Here is an 18,245-nt window from a genome sequence, read left to right as displayed (position 1 = left end):
AAAATCGGATATTAAACACCTTATTCAACTGATACGTTTTAGTTTTAGGCCAGTATCTGATCCGTTCCTTTCAATGGTGTAATAGCACATATCAGCAATTATTCCTTTCAACTTGGGGTATCTTTTTCCATTTTCTTGAATCGATTTAACGAATGCAGAATTTTCCTTTGTCATTGCCAACACCCTGCAGAACACAAAGCGAAATGGCCCTTTGATACAGCCAATTTTCGAATCATCATCTCGTATAATAGTCACCACTGAGTTCTCCTGATTTCGTAAAGCATATTGGACTTCAGCAAAGGTGCAAAATGTAGTTGCAAATGTTTCAATTGTATTCGGTTGGATTTGGTCCATGATATTTTCAATTTGAACGATATCTCGTGATAAAAATAAGTGTTTGACATTCACCATTTGAGAAAACAACCTTCTGAATTTCTTTTTCAATGTCTTGGTAACTCGTGGAATTTTTACTAGTAACTCCAACAAGGTAATGTATTCCAAATCAAAGTGATCTTTCAAGTATTCCAAACCAGTAGTATCATTTTTAGCAAGGGTAGTGAAAATTTGCAATTCTTTGATTTTCAAGTTCTCTACCCCTTGCGCTTGGAGAGCTGTCGCTAGTTGCGAAGGCCTATAATCATATAGAACCACTCTCTGTAGAGATTTCAAGCGATTAATGCTTACTCTATATTGTCTTGGTATAAGTTGAGGATACATAAATAAAGTCTCTATGGTGAAATTATCCTCTGAGATCTGAAATGGGGCAAATATAGCTTGGACATTCTGTTTGTCAAGATCCAGCCCGCTTATCTGTAAAATAATTTCAGATAGGTTCCGCCTATACTCGGCAAGATGTTCAAGATACAACATCTTAATTACCTTTGTACCTCTGCTTAGCAAACCTACCCTTTTCGTAGGTGAATGGTCGTTTAATTGCAGACTAGTCTCATGTACCACAAAATATTTAATCAAGCTTATGTTTGGTGATGCACATAGTCTTTCGAAAGCGCTACTAGTGGTAATGATTGTGCGGTTTAGATAAAAGGGCAAGTGAAGGGTACTAGTCACTAACACTGGGGAACAGGACATCGAAACCAACACCGAATGATATAGCGTTGGGGTGGCTAAAGCATTGAGTTTTTTGTTGACTAATGTTAATGCATTGATTTGAAATTGATTCAAGAAGCTGAAAATGTATTTAATAAGTTCATCGGGTAAGCTTAACATCATGTTATTCTGTCGTGGTTGATCCAACTTCAATCTACTTTGGGCATATTTGTCTTTCTTTAAGGAGTTACGCTAATGTTTTTGTAGCTATTGTATTTACACCTTCCTATTTTTCGCAGCTTCCTTAATAGTGCAAAACTTCTTTAAATAAGCTAAAAACTTGGAAAATCAAGCATCAAAAATTTCCAGCCATGGGGTACTAGTTTTAAATTTCTATTGTATTGTGTAAATAATATACAAAAACTATTCTATCAAAATATTCTAAGTCAACTCTCTATTTACCTGGTAAAGATTGTTGTTCTCTTTGTTGCTTTTGCTTGGCAATAGCGTAAACTAAACCGGCAATGAATCCAACAAAGATGGAACTGACGGACCAGAAATTGACAACGGCATCAAAGAAGATCAAACCAGTCAAGGCAATTGGCAACTTGTTCAATGCACCCACCATAGAATAGGTGGTTGAGGAAGTAACTCTAACACACCAGGCGGAACAATATGAGATACCAACGGAGGAAACACCAGAAAGAATCATGGCGGAAATAGTAGTAACTCTGTTGTCACTTGGGAAGTTGACGGCGATGTTTTCAGAGGACCAATCTTCGAAAACTAATGAGGAGATCAACAAAATTGGAATAGCCAATAAGTTGTTGTAGTACATGGTATCGAAATCCTTGAAGTTGGTCAACTTGATTCTCTTTCTCATAATTAAAACAAAGGATGCGGAAGCAAAACAGTTGACAAGCATCCAGAAGTATCCGAGGTATAAAGTGAATTCATCGTCTTGACTTCTAACTGCAGCGTTGTCACCGTAGTAAGCAATCATGGAGGAGAAAACCATAAGTAAGAAGGAACTCAAGGCCATGCTGGTAACCTTACCACCAAACCACAAAACTTCACCGTAAGCAATCAAGATAATAGTCAAGTTCTTGAAAATGGTATATACAGGAATACTTAAGTATTGAATAGCCTTGGAACCGGTGTAAATCATGGCAACCAACAAAAAGGCAATTGGAGACCATTTCTTAGCTTCGTCCTTGTTGAATTGTCTATAAGTGATGATACCGACTGATTTTAAAGATCCAATGGTGACGATACAAACGATGGATTGCACGGCCAAAAGGAAGAAGTTCAAGTTGAAACTGAATCCAGACAAGACGTATTTATTGGTGACTGTCATCAAGATGGATGATAAACAGTATGCAAGAATGGAGATTGGTCCTGAATTGGAGATTGATGATGCCAAAGATTGGCCTGGTTGAGGAGAGCTTGACTTTTCCATGACGACGCTGGTTCTATATTTCCTTCTGATTAAGTAAAGTGCTTGTCCAATTAAGTAGGCCAGGAGAAGTCCCATTCAAGAAGAGAAAAGTTGGGATGGGAATTGGCAAAAATTTAAATAAAGTGAAGAAAAAAAAAAAATTGTACGTGTGTGTCAACATTTCTTTTTATTTTTTGTGTCTGGTGCATTGTTTATTTTTGTGTGTGTATGTCTGCCTGGTGAATATTTTTGGAATTTTAAATCAACCTGTAAAATTGGCTATAATTATTTTTTTACTGTTTTGTGAAATACGACCGGGAGAAGGTTGCTCTATTATTAGAAGTTGTGCATAGAACCAGAAAACGGTAATCGAAATAACCACAAGTGGCTAGTGTGTGATGCCTGCCAAATGTGGCCGTTATATCGTTTCTCTGATCCTAACAGCTTTTTTTTTACAGGGTGAACCTTTAGGTTAGCAACTTCCACATTGTTCCTAACACTTTTATTGTCAACGGTTTTGTAGCTCATTAGGTAATTTTACAGGTTAGTAGAGACAATCTTATTGTTGCTGTCAAAAACAGTAAAACTTGGGCCGTTTTCAGTTGGCGTGTCTCAGGTTGCAATTTAAATGTGGCATTCAACATGTTTGAAGATCGCGTCCATATTAGACAAACGTTAGATACTCTAAATCTTAATCTTAACTTTAAGACGTGAAGTGGGGCAACCTAATACATGTGTGTAACACACCAAATAAACTTCTAATGGGGTACCCACCCTCGTATATCTTTGTGGAAGTCTCTGGCTTATATCAACACACGTTGTGTTATCTTTACACGCACGCGTTGTTGTGGTGTTTTTCTATTGTTGTGGGATCTAAAGTTTATTATTAAGATACACAACAATCGATGATTCCTTTCTGATACGATTCACGCCTTAGGTTAAGCAACTGAAATTTTTGAACTTCTAGAACATCTACACCCTGTTATCTCTTAATAATGAAATTAGGGAGTAAGGCGGGGGAGGAGAGGTATATTCTACCAGGTTCACCCCATGAAGATAAGGGCAAATTTGGGTTGGTCCGGCAACAAGATATCACTCACTCACTCACTCCCTGCCTCGCTAAAAGCCACTTTTCTCTCTATACAACAAAATATAATATACAAGTAATGCAAAGTGTACATATTGTTAATTACATAGTCTATATCATACTTACCTATTCATTATAATCCCCACTGTTGTGAATACTAATATCAACATCAGGCTTAACATCAACAAATTCTTGATCAACATTAGTATCCAAACTCATACCTCTGGCTCTATACTCCTTCATTCTTTGATTTTGAGCTCTAACTTTTTCCAATTCTTGAATATAGTTATCTTCAATACCAGTAACATACTTCCCATTAAATACCCCGACTTCAAATTCTTGTATTTCATCACGCTTACAACAGTCAATTAAATCTTCCAAGTCTTGATAAATAACCTTATCGGCACCAATAACACTGGCGATTTCATCTTCATCACGGTTGAAACCAACCAATGCCTTAGTGTCAGCCAAATCTATACCGTAAATGTGGTTGAATCTAATTGGTGGGGCACAAGAAGCAAAGAAAACCTTCTTGGCACCAGCTTCTCTAGCCATGGCTACGATTTCCTTGGAGGTGGTACCTCTAACAATAGAATCATCAACTAACAAGACGTTTCTGCCTTGGAACTCGGAGTCCATGGCGTTCAATTTTCTTCTCACGGATGATCTACGTTCTTGTTGATCAGGCATAATGAAGGTTCTTCCAACATATCTGTTCTTAACGAACCCTTCTCTGTATGGAACATTTAATGATACGGAACATTGGAAGGCAGAAGTACGGGCAGTGTCAGGAACTGGAATAACCACATCGATTTTTTCATCGGCAGATAATGATCTTTGAATTTTCTCAGCCAACTTGACCCCCATGTCAATTCTGGACCTATATACGGAAACACCATCCAAGACAGAATCTGGTCTGGCGAAATAAACATATTCGAAAATATCAGGTGCGAAAATTTTTGGAGCCATAACTTGACGGAATTCTGGCTTAGCACCGTCCTTGGTGATGATAACCGCTTCACCCGGCTTAATATCACGGAACTTGTCAAATCCATGAGCCTTTAAGACCACTGATTCAGAAGCCAACATGTAATCGGTGGTTCCATTTTTGTTAGTTCTTTCCCCATATAATAAAGGTCTAATACCGTTTGGGTCACGGAACCCAATAATACCATATCCAGCCAACATGGCAACACAAGCGTAGGCCCCTCTGATCATGTCCATGGTTCCGGTCAATGCGGAGAACAAGTCACCATTGTTAACACGGGATTTGTTAAACTTGTCTAATTCAGCAGCGAAAATGTTAATTAACAATTCCGAATCAGAGTCAGTGTTGATATGACGGTGAACAACTTCATCCAAATATTCTCTTAATTCGTTGGAGTTAACCAAGTTACCGTTGTGACTCAAAGTGATACCATAAGGAGAATTAACGTAGAAAGGTTGGGCCTCACTACCGGCAGAGGAACCAGCGGTTGGGTAACGTAAATGACAGATACCCATGTTACCAATAAGGTTGTTCATTCTCAGTTGGGTAAAGACGTCACGGGCCATACCGTTACCTTTACATTGGTAGAATCTACCCTTTGGACCACTGGTGACTATCCCAGCGGCGTCTTGGCCTCTGTGTTGTAAGAACATGGCACCTTCGAATAATTCACTGGCAACATTCTTGCGTTGGTCAGCAACCACTACACCTAAAATACCACACATGGTGAACTGTTGTTTTTAATTGTTGAAAATAGACAAATGAATGAATAACTTGAGAGATGTCAAGTACCTTGAACTCGTTGAAGATATTGAAATCTTAAAAGAAGAAGAAGAAGAAAGAAAGTAAATCCAGATCTTGACAAAGAGAGATGAGAAAAAAATTATGGAGAGAGACTGCTTGACTAATAAAAAAAAAAAAGAAAAATTTTTACAAATGCTGAAAATTTACCCGAAATTGCTTTTCCCCGATGGTCCCAGATGCAGTAACTAGTGAGGCGGGTACTACTTACACCTACTTGTTCACTCGAATAATTAGCTAATAAACAAACTAACCATTAAATGATGTATATTACAGTAATCGACAAATGCACGAGTCAGTTGCCTCTCAATTTCACAATCATTTACCGGAGTCACATTACGTTAATTATCTATAATTTGTGTAACATCGTACAAAACTACTTATCACAAGAGTCGTGCGCTGGACTACATATGCTAATTTCAAAAGATGTTGCACTCAATTATATACATGTAGGAACTACACTATATAACCTTTCCTTCACATTCTATTCATTTTCAACATCTTTATAGACCATTTCAATTCACTTTTATTCACAATGACTTTCATTTACACTATCATTTCTTAGTCATTTTTGTTTCAGTTTGGGAACTTTAATTGTCCCTTTAAATCTTCTTCATATTCTTTTAATCTTCACATATTTTTTTTTTCAATTTCTTTCATCTTACTTCATAATACACCACTCAACTGCATCGTCATCCGTCTCCTCTGATATTCTCAACTCTCCATCATACTTACCTCATCTAACTTCGCAATGTTCACCACGTATAAACACCTCATCTCGTTACTTCTAATCGTAAACCCTCCTCTCCTTATATTTTCAAAACATCTCACAACCTTACACTTCACACATAGTCATTTAACAAACCTTCTAATCATAATAATCAAAAAACACAAATAAACAAGTAAATCATTAAGAACAAAAAAATCAAACAAAGAATTCATTAAAATGTGACTATGGTGCTGGACATGGCATCTCTTAATATTGTTGGGCCGGTGGTTGCTGTTGTTGTTGTTGTTGAGATTGTGGTTGTTGAAATTGCCCATTGTTGAACTGTTGGGGATATCCTGGGGCATATTGTGGCTGTTGGTACGGATATCCGTTGAATTGTTGTGGTGGTGGTACACCAGGTGGATATTGACCTGCAAATTGAGGTGGCTGTTGCTGCTGTTGTGGGTGTGGTGGTTGTTGAGGGTGAGCAGCTTGTTGGGTAACTTCTGGTTGTCCCTTATATTCATACCCTGCTTTACCATGGATAGTAGTATTACCCTTTGGTAATTCTTCAATTCTAAATGGTCTTGGAACTGCATCTTCATTTTCAGCAACATATAACTTCTTATCGATTGTAGCAGGAATTGGCTTGATTTCAGTACCTAATTCTTGCTCAATCTTATACAATGAATATCGGTCATTCCAACTCATCAAGTTAATGGCCAACCCTAAGTGACCAAATCTCCCTGATCTACCAATTCTGTGCAAATAAGTTTCGGCTGTCTTGGGGAAATCAAAATTAATAACCACATTAACGGCTTGAATATCAATACCTCTGGTTAATAAATCGGAACAAACTAAATTCCTTACTTTACCTTGTCTAAATTCATGGAAAACTTTATTTCTGGCTTGTTGGGGCATTTTCGCATGAGAATAGTAACATGAGTAACCCAATTCGGTAATCTTCTTCGCTAATAATTCCACTCTGTTGGTAGAATTACAGAAAATAATCGATTGGTTAATTTGCAATTTGCTAAACAATGTGTTCAAACAGTGTAATTTTTGCTTTTCTTCAACAAAGGCATAGAATTGGGAAATACCTCTTAAAGTCAACTCATCCATCAAATTGATTTCATAAGGTTTGTGCAAATGTTTATCCATAAACGATTTGACGGCTAATGGGAATGTAGCGGAGAATAATAATGCTTGTCTATTTGGAGGGAAAAACTCTAAAATTTGTTCAATTATCCCCTTAAATTCTCGTGATAACATCTTATCAGCTTCGTCCATGACAAAAACAGGACATTCTGATAAATCAACAACTTTTCTGGCGGCTAAATCTAAAACTCTCCCTGGTGTTCCCACCAACACGTGAACAGGATCGTTCAATCTAACAATATCATCTCTTAACGAAGTACCACCAGTGGTAACCATACATTGTATAGCTAAATGTTTACCCAAGGTTCTAACTACTTGGGATGTTTGTAATGCTAATTCTCTAGTTGGAACTAAAATCAATGCTTGAATCTTGGACACTTTAGGCTTGACTTGTTGTAAACATGGAATAACAAATGATGCAGTTTTCCCAGTTCCATTCTTGGCTCGAGCAAGAATATCACGACCAGCTAATGCCATAGGAATAGATTCTTCTTGGATAGGCGAAGGCTTTTCAAACCCAGCTTCAAAAATACCCATTAATAATTCTCGTTTTAAGTTGAAATCTTCAAATGATTTACCCTTGGTGTTTAAAACATCTTCAGTTTGAGGTCTAGTGTCCTTGGCAGGAAGGTTTAAATTTTGTTTCCAGTTTTGATCAGACATGACGTGATATGATTATAATACAAAATTAGATTTATATTCTTTCTAAGTTGATTGCGGAAATCCTTTAAATATATATTGGATGTTTGGATTTCGTTGTTCACTTTAAAGTGGGGTTGTCTAAAGTAGGTTTGAAATCGTGAACAAAAAAAAAAAATAATTGATCAATTTCGGTTTGGTGTTGGTTTTTTTTAGTATTTTCTAATTCTCTATCTAAAGGAAACTAAACGGATTGATGTTTCTTTTGTATGTTCAAATTTCGTTACAAGCAAGTATTGGATACTATTGGCTGCTTTTTAGACAAAGTGGTAGTTTTTTCCGTTGGGTGGAAAAAGGAGACCAAAAAAAATTTTCTTTTTTTTATTGAAAATTGATTGGTAAGTGCACGCTTTTGACTACAGGTGCACGACGTTTTGCTATTTGGTAGCGATAGGTATGATGGCCCTTTGGCTGCTTTGCAAACATAGTTGTTGGATCAAACTTTGATTTGAATGGTTATAGTGGTGGGTGCTAACCTACTGTGGTAGCATTGATTTTAGCGTAAAATTGAAATAAGGTATACGAATCGATTGTTGCTATTTTTAGTATAACTCTTGAACAAATTCAACAATATTTTATCAATATTTTACCAATATTTTACCAATGTTTTACCAATACTCTACCAATACTCTACCAATATTCTACCAATATTCTACCAATATTCTACTTACATCTCTGTTAATATAATATAATACAATTATTATTATTACACAGTAACTATTTTATACTACAGTCGAAGGAGAAGCGTTCGAAGGAGGAGTTGCACTAGCACCAACAGATCCAGCATTTGGAGTAGTGGCCGGAGGAGGCGCACCTTTCCCATTCTTTGGTGGTAAAGTACCGGCAATCATTTGACTGTACAATGGACAAGTCTTGTTGGTTTTAATATGCCCAAATGCACCACAGGATGCACAACGACGAGTTCTACTCTTACCCTTACCAATACCTTTCCCACCAATTGCATACGAACCATCTGGCAACATCACTGTGTTGGCATCAATAATCGTACCTCCGGCAGCTGCAGCGGCATGAATCAGATCCTTAGGCGGTTTCTTGGCCTTGCTTTGCTTAGCTCTCTTTTCCAAAGTCGCTAATTTTTCTTGCAATGCCTTTCTACGAAGCTTGTTCAATTCCTTATCGGTTGTAGGTAAGATATCTCCAACATCAGCATTCTTTAACAATTCATCTTCAATTTGCTTCTTGCGTTTAACATATGCTTTAATTAATCTAGGATCAGTCAAGGTTTCCACTCGTCTTTGTAAAATACCATTCTCATCACGGATTCTTCTCGTGATTCTTAAAATCTTTTGTTCATCTTGCTGAGCTTCAAGTTTAGAATTAACAAATTGTTCATGATTAACTGGCTTATATTCATCATAAATCATTTGTAAATTGAACCCAGGGCCATGATCAACTAAAGAACCACGTTGAGAATACCAAATTCTTTTAATTTCTTGCTCATACAATTTCTGTTGGTGAGCAGCAGTATTAGTCTTGGAAACGTTTTCCGGAGGTGGTGGGAACAATGGTTTAAACCCATTCTTTTGCGTAGAACGCAAGAACGAGTAACCTAAACCAATACCAGAAGGATCCCCTTCTCCATTCAATTGAAGCATGGATTTGGTTTGATTAGCAATGATGAAGTTCTTGGAAAGATTCCAAGGAGCCAATTCTTCATCAATGTCAATTTCAACATCTTCTTTATCGCGTGATTTCTTCTTTTCCTTTTTAGTTTCCTCTCCTTCATTGTTATCTTTTCCTTCGTCATCATCATCGTCGTCGTCTTCATTTTCTTTCTTCTTATGGTCTTTCTTCTTCTCGTCTTCTTTCTTTTCATCATCACCCCACAAGGTCAATTTATCGTCCAAAGCCTGTTGTCCATACTGCATAGTATCCAACATGGAAGAATCTTCAGGAGTAATCATAGATCTGATATCATCTTCAGTAGGAACATGGTCATGAGACCCTTTAATTTTCCAAAACCCTTGATCATCACCTTGTCTTTGATATTCCATAAATTCCTTTAATCTTTGTCTATTTTGCATATCATTTTGATCCGGAAAGTGCTTGGAAACATCCTTGACGGAAATACGGGCCATTCCCTTATTGTTCATCACTCTAAACACAATCATCTTTAATCTGTTCTTTGAAGTGTTTGTAACCTTTCTTGAATGTGGAGCTGGTACTTCTACCACCGGGAATGTATTACCCACGGCAAAATTGAAATTAATGGCTCTCAAATAAAACTTTTGATGAGAACCTGCTCCTTGAGATTTGATCAACAAGAAATCCGTGTTTTTACCTTCATGCTTAAAAATGGGAGCTCTGACCATGTTGTTGTATAATGTAGGTACGAAATCTCCTGGGGCAACTATACCAAAATTCCAAAATGGTGATCTATCTTCTAATCCTAATACATGAGTTTCACCGAGTTGTGCCTTAGGGCGCGACGAATCATCTCGTCTTTCCTTGGCATAATAATTAATAATTTTCGAACCCATACCGAAGTTGGATAATATTTGTGGGTACTGCTCACAATATTCCATAGCTATCAAGTTTGCAGTATCTGCTGCGGTAAGATCAGTAGTTTTACTGAAAACTTGTTGTAACGATTTTCCTCGGTCCTTCTTTTTCTTTCTTAATTTCAATTTCGAGAAACTGATTAAAGAACCAGGACGTATATTGAATACTGGTCTATGGAATGATCTTGCTTCTTCCGATGATAATTTAACTTTATAATATGGAGTTTGCAAACGAAGTGCAGGAACTGAATGTTCAATGTTCAAGTTACTCAACTGCGATCTTACCTTGATATGGTAATTATTCTTAAGAACTTCATATTCTTTATCATTGGAAATATTGAATTTCAGTTCCAAGTTAGATGTTGCGGCGAGTGCGACTGGTTTCTTATCAGCAATTTGTTTCGGAATGAATAACAAGTTAGGATCATTCATATCAAGTTTGAAAGCACCATCATCAATTTCACCATTGAATATCTTTTCATCTTCCTCCTCTTCTTCTTCGGCAGCTTCAGTGTCCAAGAGATTACTCTCGATATCAATCGAGCGAAGTTTGTATTTGGCATCACCCGCATTTATTATAGCATCGTCATTCCAGTCAGTGGTGGACAAGATCAAATCTTTCGAATAATGATCAAATTTGTCATCATTCATCCAATCTCGCTGCAAGTAATCAACTTGCTTGATAGACACTTCATTCTTATGTTTCAACTCATAAACGAATTCAAGATCTGCAGTGGTTATATTTGTTATATTTTTTGGTTGTTGTGGATGACTGGTTCTCGACTTGAATATTTTCCGTTGGTCAGTATCAACTTCAAGATTTAGTTTGGTTGGTATTAGTGGTTTTAAGTTTTTGGTTGATGCAATAGCAGGACTATGATATCTGAGATACTTTGGTGCAGGCGAAAAGAACAAGTGGAAATTGAATGGTTTATTTCGTTTGTAACTTGGATAATGATACTTGATATTCAACTTTTGTCGTTGCTTCTCTAGCTTCTTGACAACCTTTTCCAACTTCTGTTTCTTCAATCTCCGTTTCTCTTCCAACTCCAACTTGTGCTTTTGATTAATGACTTCTTGCTCTTCTTCGAATATTCCTCCTAGATTAAAGTCCTTTAATTCGTCGTTTATATCATCATCTCCAATGTGCCCGCTGTCCAAGTCATTGAAAAGACGATTGTTATTGACTGCGTCATTATCCACTGGCTGATCGTCAGCATCTCCAAACATCTCGTCAAACTGACGATCAGCGTCTTCCTGCGCCTGTTCTTCGTTGCTGACTTCGGCCTCCCCTCCCAAAAACATATCAAAGTCCTCATCCTCTTCGTCAAGGACATTCTTGCTGGGTTCTTCTTCAGGAAGTTCATCTTCATCAGCCAATTCATCAATATCTTCGTAATCAATAGCATCGTCAGCATGCTGAGTCCTACGTTCCAGGAATATACTTTCAATCACTTGATCGTCAGGTATGTCTGATTCGAGATACTTGTTGAACTGCTTCTCCGAAACGTCATTGTTGGAAGAGCCGTTTGTGCTTGGTGCCATGATGAACTACGGCTAACTGTATTTACGTGATGGTATTCCTATAGACAACAGTTGTATTGTTGCTATTTGTGTGTCGTGTGTGCTATCCGGTGGTGAACTCAAGGTTAAACTTTTTTTTTGGTGGTAAGAAAAGAGAAGGTCAAGTAAATTTTTGTATGTAAACAAAGAAAGTGCTGCCAAAGAGTAAACCATCAAAAAATGGAAGACACACAGAAGAAAACAGTGGTTGTGATCTTGGAAGGAGACTTGCTGTCAATTGAATATGAAGGTTGTGACAGCATTGAAGTTTACAAAGTCACCAACTTGTTTCAATACGAATCATATGTCAAATCAGTGATAGCTAAGCGATTAGCACATGTGAGTGTAGTGATACAATTTACCACCATAGAAAGTTTAACTAAGGTAATGTATTTCCTCAACCAATTCGATGGAAATAGGCAAACACAGAAAGCAAAGTTTATCAAGCAACTAGAAAAGTTTGCTCGTGAGTTACAACCAGAGACAACTGGTGACAAGGTAAGTGTTACTTTAGCTCAGGGACAATGTGAATTGCCTCTTTCGTTCCCAGTTACAATCTTGTTTGATTCAAATCAAATTAAAGATAACGAATTGTCGCCAGCTACCATCTTTAACTTACAATTAGCACGGTATATAGCTTTGAAGCACGGCGGAGACATCATAGCTGCCAGTAATATTGGCTCCATTATTACTGCCAAAAATATACCAACCATACTAAATTTGGAAATTCCACCAAAACCAATTTTTTCAGTTGGTAATGATACAATTGTTATATATATTCCACAAGCATGGGATTCTTGGAACAAGATTATACTTCAAGGAAAGTCCATTGTCCTGTCTAACAATGACGATGTCATCCGTCAAGAATCAAACCTTGCACAGTTGAATATGCACTATGATGATTTTTTCCATGGCAACACTTCCAACTTACTGGGAGTTTTCGCTCACTTGCATAATAGCACTACTAAACCCAGTACCACTGAGCCACAAGACCCTCCCAAGCAAGTGATTTCAATTAGTGAATTCCTTCAAGAAATAGTCCAACCTTCAATAGTTGAATAAAGTTTATGTTCGTGTAATAATCAATTTTTTTTTTATGCAGACACGCTTATTTTTCCATTTTTGATCAGACAAAAAAATCATCGAAATTTGACATCGGAAATTTGCAGATATGCTTTTATGCACCCTCCTGTTGAACTTTGCAAACCTTAAACAAGAAGACCTTTTGTTTACGCGAAAATAACACCACGCATGAATTACTATGGGTATTGATTCTGAATTTAATGACTCGTTAAGTTCAGGTACCGCCCGATTATCAATCGCTGCCGTTGATGTTGAAGCCAGCAATCCACGACTCGAGATGAAGGAATTGTTGAAGAATGAATTGACAAATGGAGCCCATGCCAGACGAGATTCAGCCGTGTCTATTACTTCCTTTGATGACGATGATTCCAAAAAGATTAGCCATGAAAAGAGAAGAAGATCTTCAGTGCAATCCTTGTCAACTGCTAATGCTCCTAAGAGAGGTAAACACAAGAAGAAACTGAAGAAACTTCAACAACAACCTGTTCTTGAATTGAATCTTGATGGGGTAAAGAAACAATCACCTGAATTCAAGAGATTCCCATTCCATAATTTAAGACTGTTAGTGCTCTATACGTTTGGTGTTTCTTTAGGAACTAAATTGCCTTGGCTTTCCATGACTGCCCAAGACAAGATTCCTACCGTTTGCTTCTGTATTGTTCCTGGATTGGAAATAGAGGAAGATTCCAAAGAAGAAATACAAACCATACCGATTACCACATTGAAGCAAGTTCCGGAATTGCCGTTTTTATATGAAACATTTCCAACTGCAATCAGAGCAGTCAGTCCAGGCTCTAAAGACAGTATTTACCTGCCATTGCAATCAATCACCAATATTCCATTAACTAAGAACGAGAAAAAGACAATTTTGGATACTCTGAAGAAGGATAAAATTACAATTAATGATTTGTTAATGAGTGAGCGTGATATGATTCTGCATAACTATCCCATGTTTGTCAAAGATGACACCTGGAGAGAGACAATTGCTAGAGATGATGAGTCACATATATATGCCATAGACTGTGAGTTTTGTAAAGCGGGAACACAACAAGTATTGACGCGAGCTAGTTTGATTGATTTCGAGGGCAATGTTGTATTTGATGAATTCGTTAAACCAGCTCAGGAAATCACCGACTATGTTACTAGATATTCAGGCATAACCGAGGAAATATTACGAGACGTCACAACAACACTTGAACAAGTCCAGCAATTATTTATAGACAAGATATCAGCCAATGATATTTTAGTTGGACATTCCTTGGAATCTGATTTAGAAGTGTTGAAAATTAAGCATAATAGAGTTGTCGATACTGCAATAGTTTACGATCATAATCGAGGACCTCCAGCAAAACCATCGTTGAGATGGTTGGCACAAAAGTACCTTGATCAGAAAATTCAATCCGGTGAAGATACCGGAGAGGGACATTCTTCAGTTGAAGATGCCAAAGCTTCGCTTGACTTAGTTAAAATGAAAATCGTTGAGGGGAAATGTTTTGGAGTTAATGTTAATGAGGTTTCTATATTTAAGCGCCTTGCAAGTAATTACAACTTGACCAAGAAGACTGGTAATAGTGACGAAGAAGAAACGGATTTCAGATCATTATGGATAAACTACAGTCATTATAAGGATCAAGAAACATACGTTGAGCCAGAAGACTACCAGCTAGATCGAGTCTATGTTAATAACGACGATGAAGTTGTTGATAAGTTCAAGCTGGAAGTTCAAGGTAAACGATTTGTTGTATTGCAATTACGAGAAATGGAATTTAATAACAAATGGTGTACAGCTCCACAACATTATGATGGTAGGTTAGATTACCAACAATCAGAATTGTACCAGCGCACAAACGACCGCTTGCAGCTGATTTACGAGAATTTACCCGAAAACTCGTTATTTATTGTCTATTCGCAACTGAGATCTCCTTTGGAAATGTATAGATTGCAAGAGATTCGACAAAAGTTCCAGAAATTAGAACGTGACGGAGTTGACGTTACAAAATTACCTCAGGAGGAAAGTTGGGATTTTGATAAACAACAAGAATTGATTGAAAAGACAGCTATTGCTCGAGAATCTTTGGCGTTTGTCAAACTTAAACAGACAACTTGAGTATATATTAATACATTCACTTGTAATATACAATAATATAAAAGTGTTTTATGGAACTGAAGACAATACGACAACTTCGTAGACATCACCTTACAACCTTCCTAATCCGTCATCCTCGTACCGGATGGCAGCACCTAATTGTTTAACTTCGTCTACGTCCATGGCAGAGCCATTAGAAGAGTCAGACGAAGACGATTGATTTGAATCAGTCATGGACGTGCTCTCGGTGTAATACTTCCACTCATTCAAGTTCAACACGTCATCGGGATTATAGGCGAGCAGATTACCATTCTTGTGGTTGATATTTGTCTTGTACCAGCCTTTTAATCTGACCGAATCGTTTATAGCGTCATCAGACAAGTCGTTAGACAAATTAGGGGAATACCAGTCTTTGATCCAGGTGATGGTTTCATCCAACTGTTCGTGATACTGGATTTTGTTGATGTGAGCAACGCCTCCCGGAATAGGAGTATTTGTCCCGCTTTTGGAAAACATAAGGAAAATTTGGTGTACAATAGCAGGGGGAGGGGGGTTCTGGTGATGGAAAAGAAAGTAGTGATTAATAAGATAGGGAAGAATTCATTTGAGACATTTTTAAAAATTTAAACTTGACGAAAGCCAAAGAAACAAACAACAATGATCATATATAATTTTTTTTTACGGTTTAAGGTTTATTAGCATTAATCTCCACCCCACGTTAAAGGGGTCACCATTGCTTGCTTAATCAAAAGAGAAAGAAAAAAAAAAAAGTGAAGTGTCTAGTGTAATTTTAATTTTCTTTTTTTTTTTTATTTTCTTTTCTGGGTCACTTTGTGTGTCAACCTACAACACAGTCACTGTGTTACCATATTTAGAAAGTGGGTGTGTCATGCATGTGTGTGTGGTGGATTGCTCATGGTATGGCACGCAGTTTCATCGGAGCGTGTGCATTTTCGCCACCAAAGTCCGCCGCCCCGATAAATTAAATTTGATTTTACTCCGCTTTATCCACATGACTGGTGGAAAAATATATAATCCCGTGTCACGTGCAAAGCGCATTCCATTTGTTTTGTTTTTTATTTTTCCGTTTCATTTTATGATGATTTTAAAACTATTTGCATTCAAGAACAATACAAATCACGCTACTTCCTGCTAGGAAAGGTTCTACGGTGTTCTAGAATAAAATTTGGTGTGAGGAGTATGCCAGAATAACTATCTCACACAGTAGAAAGGACCTCGGGGATGCCGGTTTGGTACTCTCACCAGGAGGGGCACTCGTATCGGCCATCAAAGTGGTTCCAACAGCCCTCACGCATGTTCCTGGCGTGGGTCTTATCCCTTAATTCAAGGACGGGCATGGTGCTGGAACGTGCTCGGGAATATAACCACTCTATCTTCTTTAGCTACAAAGCTCTCGATGTTCTTAACAACCATTCAAGACAAATAAAAGCACTGGTTGTAGGGGGTTAAATACCAATGCAAAAAATGCAACTTCATACCAGAGAACTATCTACAAGACTTTTCGTAATCCATGCATTATGTATATACTAGCTAATCAACTTCATCCGCTTTTACTTGTTGGTCTTGATTTCGGTGAGCTTGTTTCAACTGTTGGCCTTCTTCCTTTTGTTGCTGTTGCTGCAACTGTTTGGTTCTCATTTCACGTTGTTTCTTGATCGCCTTCAGCTTGGCATTTTCCAACTTCTTTTTAAACTCAGCTCGTCTTTGCTCTTCGCGTAAAATCCGTTGATCGTACCATTTCATCATTTGTCGTGGCTTACTGCCGAATATTGCTTGGTATTCACAAAATAAACAACAGCTATCGCTGGGAATGTATCCATAGTAATCCCGAGGGATCGTGGTGGGTAAATTATGATGACCTAGTTTCAGTTCAGACTTGGCTTTGGACTTCTTTTTCTTTTTCTTTTTGGATTTTGACTTCATGGAATCCGAGATGTTTAATTCACTGATTGATGGTAGTTTCATATTGGATTGCTGGTTCTGGTTTTTCAATCTAGATTCCAAGTTCATTAAGCGTAATTTCTCTTCCACGTTGCTGTATGTAGGTATTAGTTTGCCGGTATGATCGTATTCAAAGGTGAACTCACAAGAAGGACCGTTGTGGTGATCACAATCGGGATCGTGTTCGTCGTCGTCGCCATATTCGTAAAATGGACAATCGCATCCTTGCATTCCGTGAACGTCGCATTCAGGAACCGTATTCAATTCCACTTCGATATGATGAGCATGGGAATGGAAATCATCTCCTGTAATTTCCTCTAAATCATAATCATCCTGATCGTAATCTTGATCACAACATTCATCGGTGTTTCCCGCGTGTAATCCTTCTTCATCGCGAGTATCATACAATGAAAAGCCACCGGTGGTGGTGGCGGTGTTGTTGTTGTTGTTGCTCTTGGAAGCGACATCCTTCATTAGCCCTCCTATGCCTTGATCATGAATCATTTGTGATATCCGGTTTCGAAGAAAATCAATTTCGTATTCACTGAGTAATGACTGGGATGGATGAAGGATCTTTTGCTTCCCATTGGCATCTGCTGCCCGTACAGTTGCGTCCACTGTGATCGGCTTATTCTCTGTATCAATTTCATCATGGTCGTCTTTGTCCAACGCTTCTAATATGCTATAGTCGAATATGGGCGGCGTTGAATTATCCACCGAATCGTCAGGAAACGGCAGGAAGTTGTCGTCAGAATCCTGGAACTGTTTGTACATCGCTTGCAGCCAATTTTCGTAATTCTTGGACACCATTTCAAACAATTTCTTTGGATCCAACCCTTGTCGTTTATGAAGATATTCAAGGAGATGCTCCGGCACTTGTTGTTTTCGCTGAGAAGAAGAAGAGGATGATGATGACGACGACGTTGACTTTGATTCTATAGACTCTATTGGTTTCTGTTGTGGTTGTGGTTGCGGTTGCGTTTGCGGTTGACCGTTTGTCGGATGTTGCAGTTTTGACTTGGCCATGGTTTGTAGTATCGTATGAGATGGGGTTATATTATCATGGATATAGCTTGTGATCTATCAAATGAAAAATGAGTGG

The 18,245-nt window shown here is 37.9% G+C and overlaps 9 protein-coding genes across 9 annotated transcripts; 2 read left to right on the top strand and 7 right to left on the bottom strand. All coding sequences in view use genetic code 12, as the record gives it.

Moving 5' to 3' along the window:
• Positions 1-24: 24 nt before the first annotated feature.
• SPAPADRAFT_48202 (uncharacterized protein) lies at positions 25-870 on the bottom strand (the record flags this gene model as incomplete). The annotated part of the gene is made up of 1 exon (XM_007372517.1): positions 25-870. One exon carries the CDS (start codon positions 868-870, stop codon positions 25-27), a length of 846 nt encoding a protein of 281 aa, XP_007372579.1.
• A 556-nt stretch (positions 871-1,426) lies between these two features.
• On the bottom strand, positions 1,427-2,567 carry SPAPADRAFT_58368 (GDP-mannose transporter; the record flags this gene model as incomplete). The annotated part of the gene is made up of 1 exon (XM_007372516.1): positions 1,427-2,567. One exon carries the CDS (start codon positions 2,504-2,506, stop codon positions 1,502-1,504), a length of 1,005 nt encoding a protein of 334 aa, XP_007372578.1.
• A 472-nt stretch (positions 2,568-3,039) lies between these two features.
• ADE4 (amidophosphoribosyltransferase) lies at positions 3,040-5,398 on the bottom strand (the record flags this gene model as incomplete). Its single annotated transcript, XM_007372515.1, has 1 exon — positions 3,040-5,398. The coding sequence occupies one exon, from the start codon at positions 5,283-5,285 to the stop codon at positions 3,699-3,701; it is 1,587 nt and encodes a 528-aa protein (XP_007372577.1).
• A 292-nt stretch (positions 5,399-5,690) lies between these two features.
• Positions 5,691-8,193, bottom strand: DHH1 (DExD/H-box ATP-dependent RNA helicase; the record flags this gene model as incomplete). The annotated part of the gene is made up of 1 exon (XM_007372514.1): positions 5,691-8,193. One exon carries the CDS (start codon positions 7,889-7,891, stop codon positions 6,338-6,340), a length of 1,554 nt encoding a protein of 517 aa, XP_007372576.1.
• A 456-nt stretch (positions 8,194-8,649) lies between these two features.
• Positions 8,650-12,073, bottom strand: TAF145 (Taf145p; the record flags this gene model as incomplete). Its single annotated transcript, XM_007372513.1, has 1 exon — positions 8,650-12,073. One exon carries the CDS (start codon positions 11,992-11,994, stop codon positions 8,650-8,652), a length of 3,345 nt encoding a protein of 1,114 aa, XP_007372575.1.
• A 119-nt stretch (positions 12,074-12,192) lies between these two features.
• Positions 12,193-13,074, top strand: SPAPADRAFT_48197 (uncharacterized protein; the record flags this gene model as incomplete). The annotated part of the gene is made up of 1 exon (XM_007372512.1): positions 12,193-13,074. One exon carries the CDS (start codon positions 12,193-12,195, stop codon positions 13,072-13,074), a length of 882 nt encoding a protein of 293 aa, XP_007372574.1.
• Positions 13,075-13,307: 233 nt separating this feature from the next.
• Positions 13,308-15,899, top strand: SPAPADRAFT_58364 (uncharacterized protein; the record flags this gene model as incomplete). The annotated part of the gene is made up of 1 exon (XM_007372510.1): positions 13,308-15,899. One exon carries the CDS (start codon positions 14,009-14,011, stop codon positions 15,200-15,202), a length of 1,194 nt encoding a protein of 397 aa, XP_007372572.1.
• SPAPADRAFT_48195 (uncharacterized protein) lies at positions 15,293-15,697 on the bottom strand (the record flags this gene model as incomplete). The annotated part of the gene is made up of 1 exon (XM_007372511.1): positions 15,293-15,697. One exon carries the CDS (start codon positions 15,695-15,697, stop codon positions 15,293-15,295), a length of 405 nt encoding a protein of 134 aa, XP_007372573.1.
• Positions 15,900-16,732: 833 nt separating the features above from the next.
• SPAPADRAFT_53491 (uncharacterized protein) lies at positions 16,733-17,953 on the bottom strand (the record flags this gene model as incomplete). Its single annotated transcript, XM_007372509.1, has 1 exon — positions 16,733-17,953. One exon carries the CDS (start codon positions 17,951-17,953, stop codon positions 16,733-16,735), a length of 1,221 nt encoding a protein of 406 aa, XP_007372571.1.
• Positions 17,954-18,245: the final 292 nt, after the last annotated feature.

Source organism: Spathaspora passalidarum, assembly GCF_000223485.1.
Source record: "Spathaspora passalidarum NRRL Y-27907 unplaced genomic scaffold SPAPAscaffold_1, whole genome shotgun sequence".
NCBI classification, from domain to species: Eukaryota; Fungi; Ascomycota; class Pichiomycetes; order Serinales; family Debaryomycetaceae; genus Spathaspora; species Spathaspora passalidarum.
Note: the sequence above shows the minus strand (reverse complement) of the source record. Positions and strands in the feature narration are given on the sequence as shown.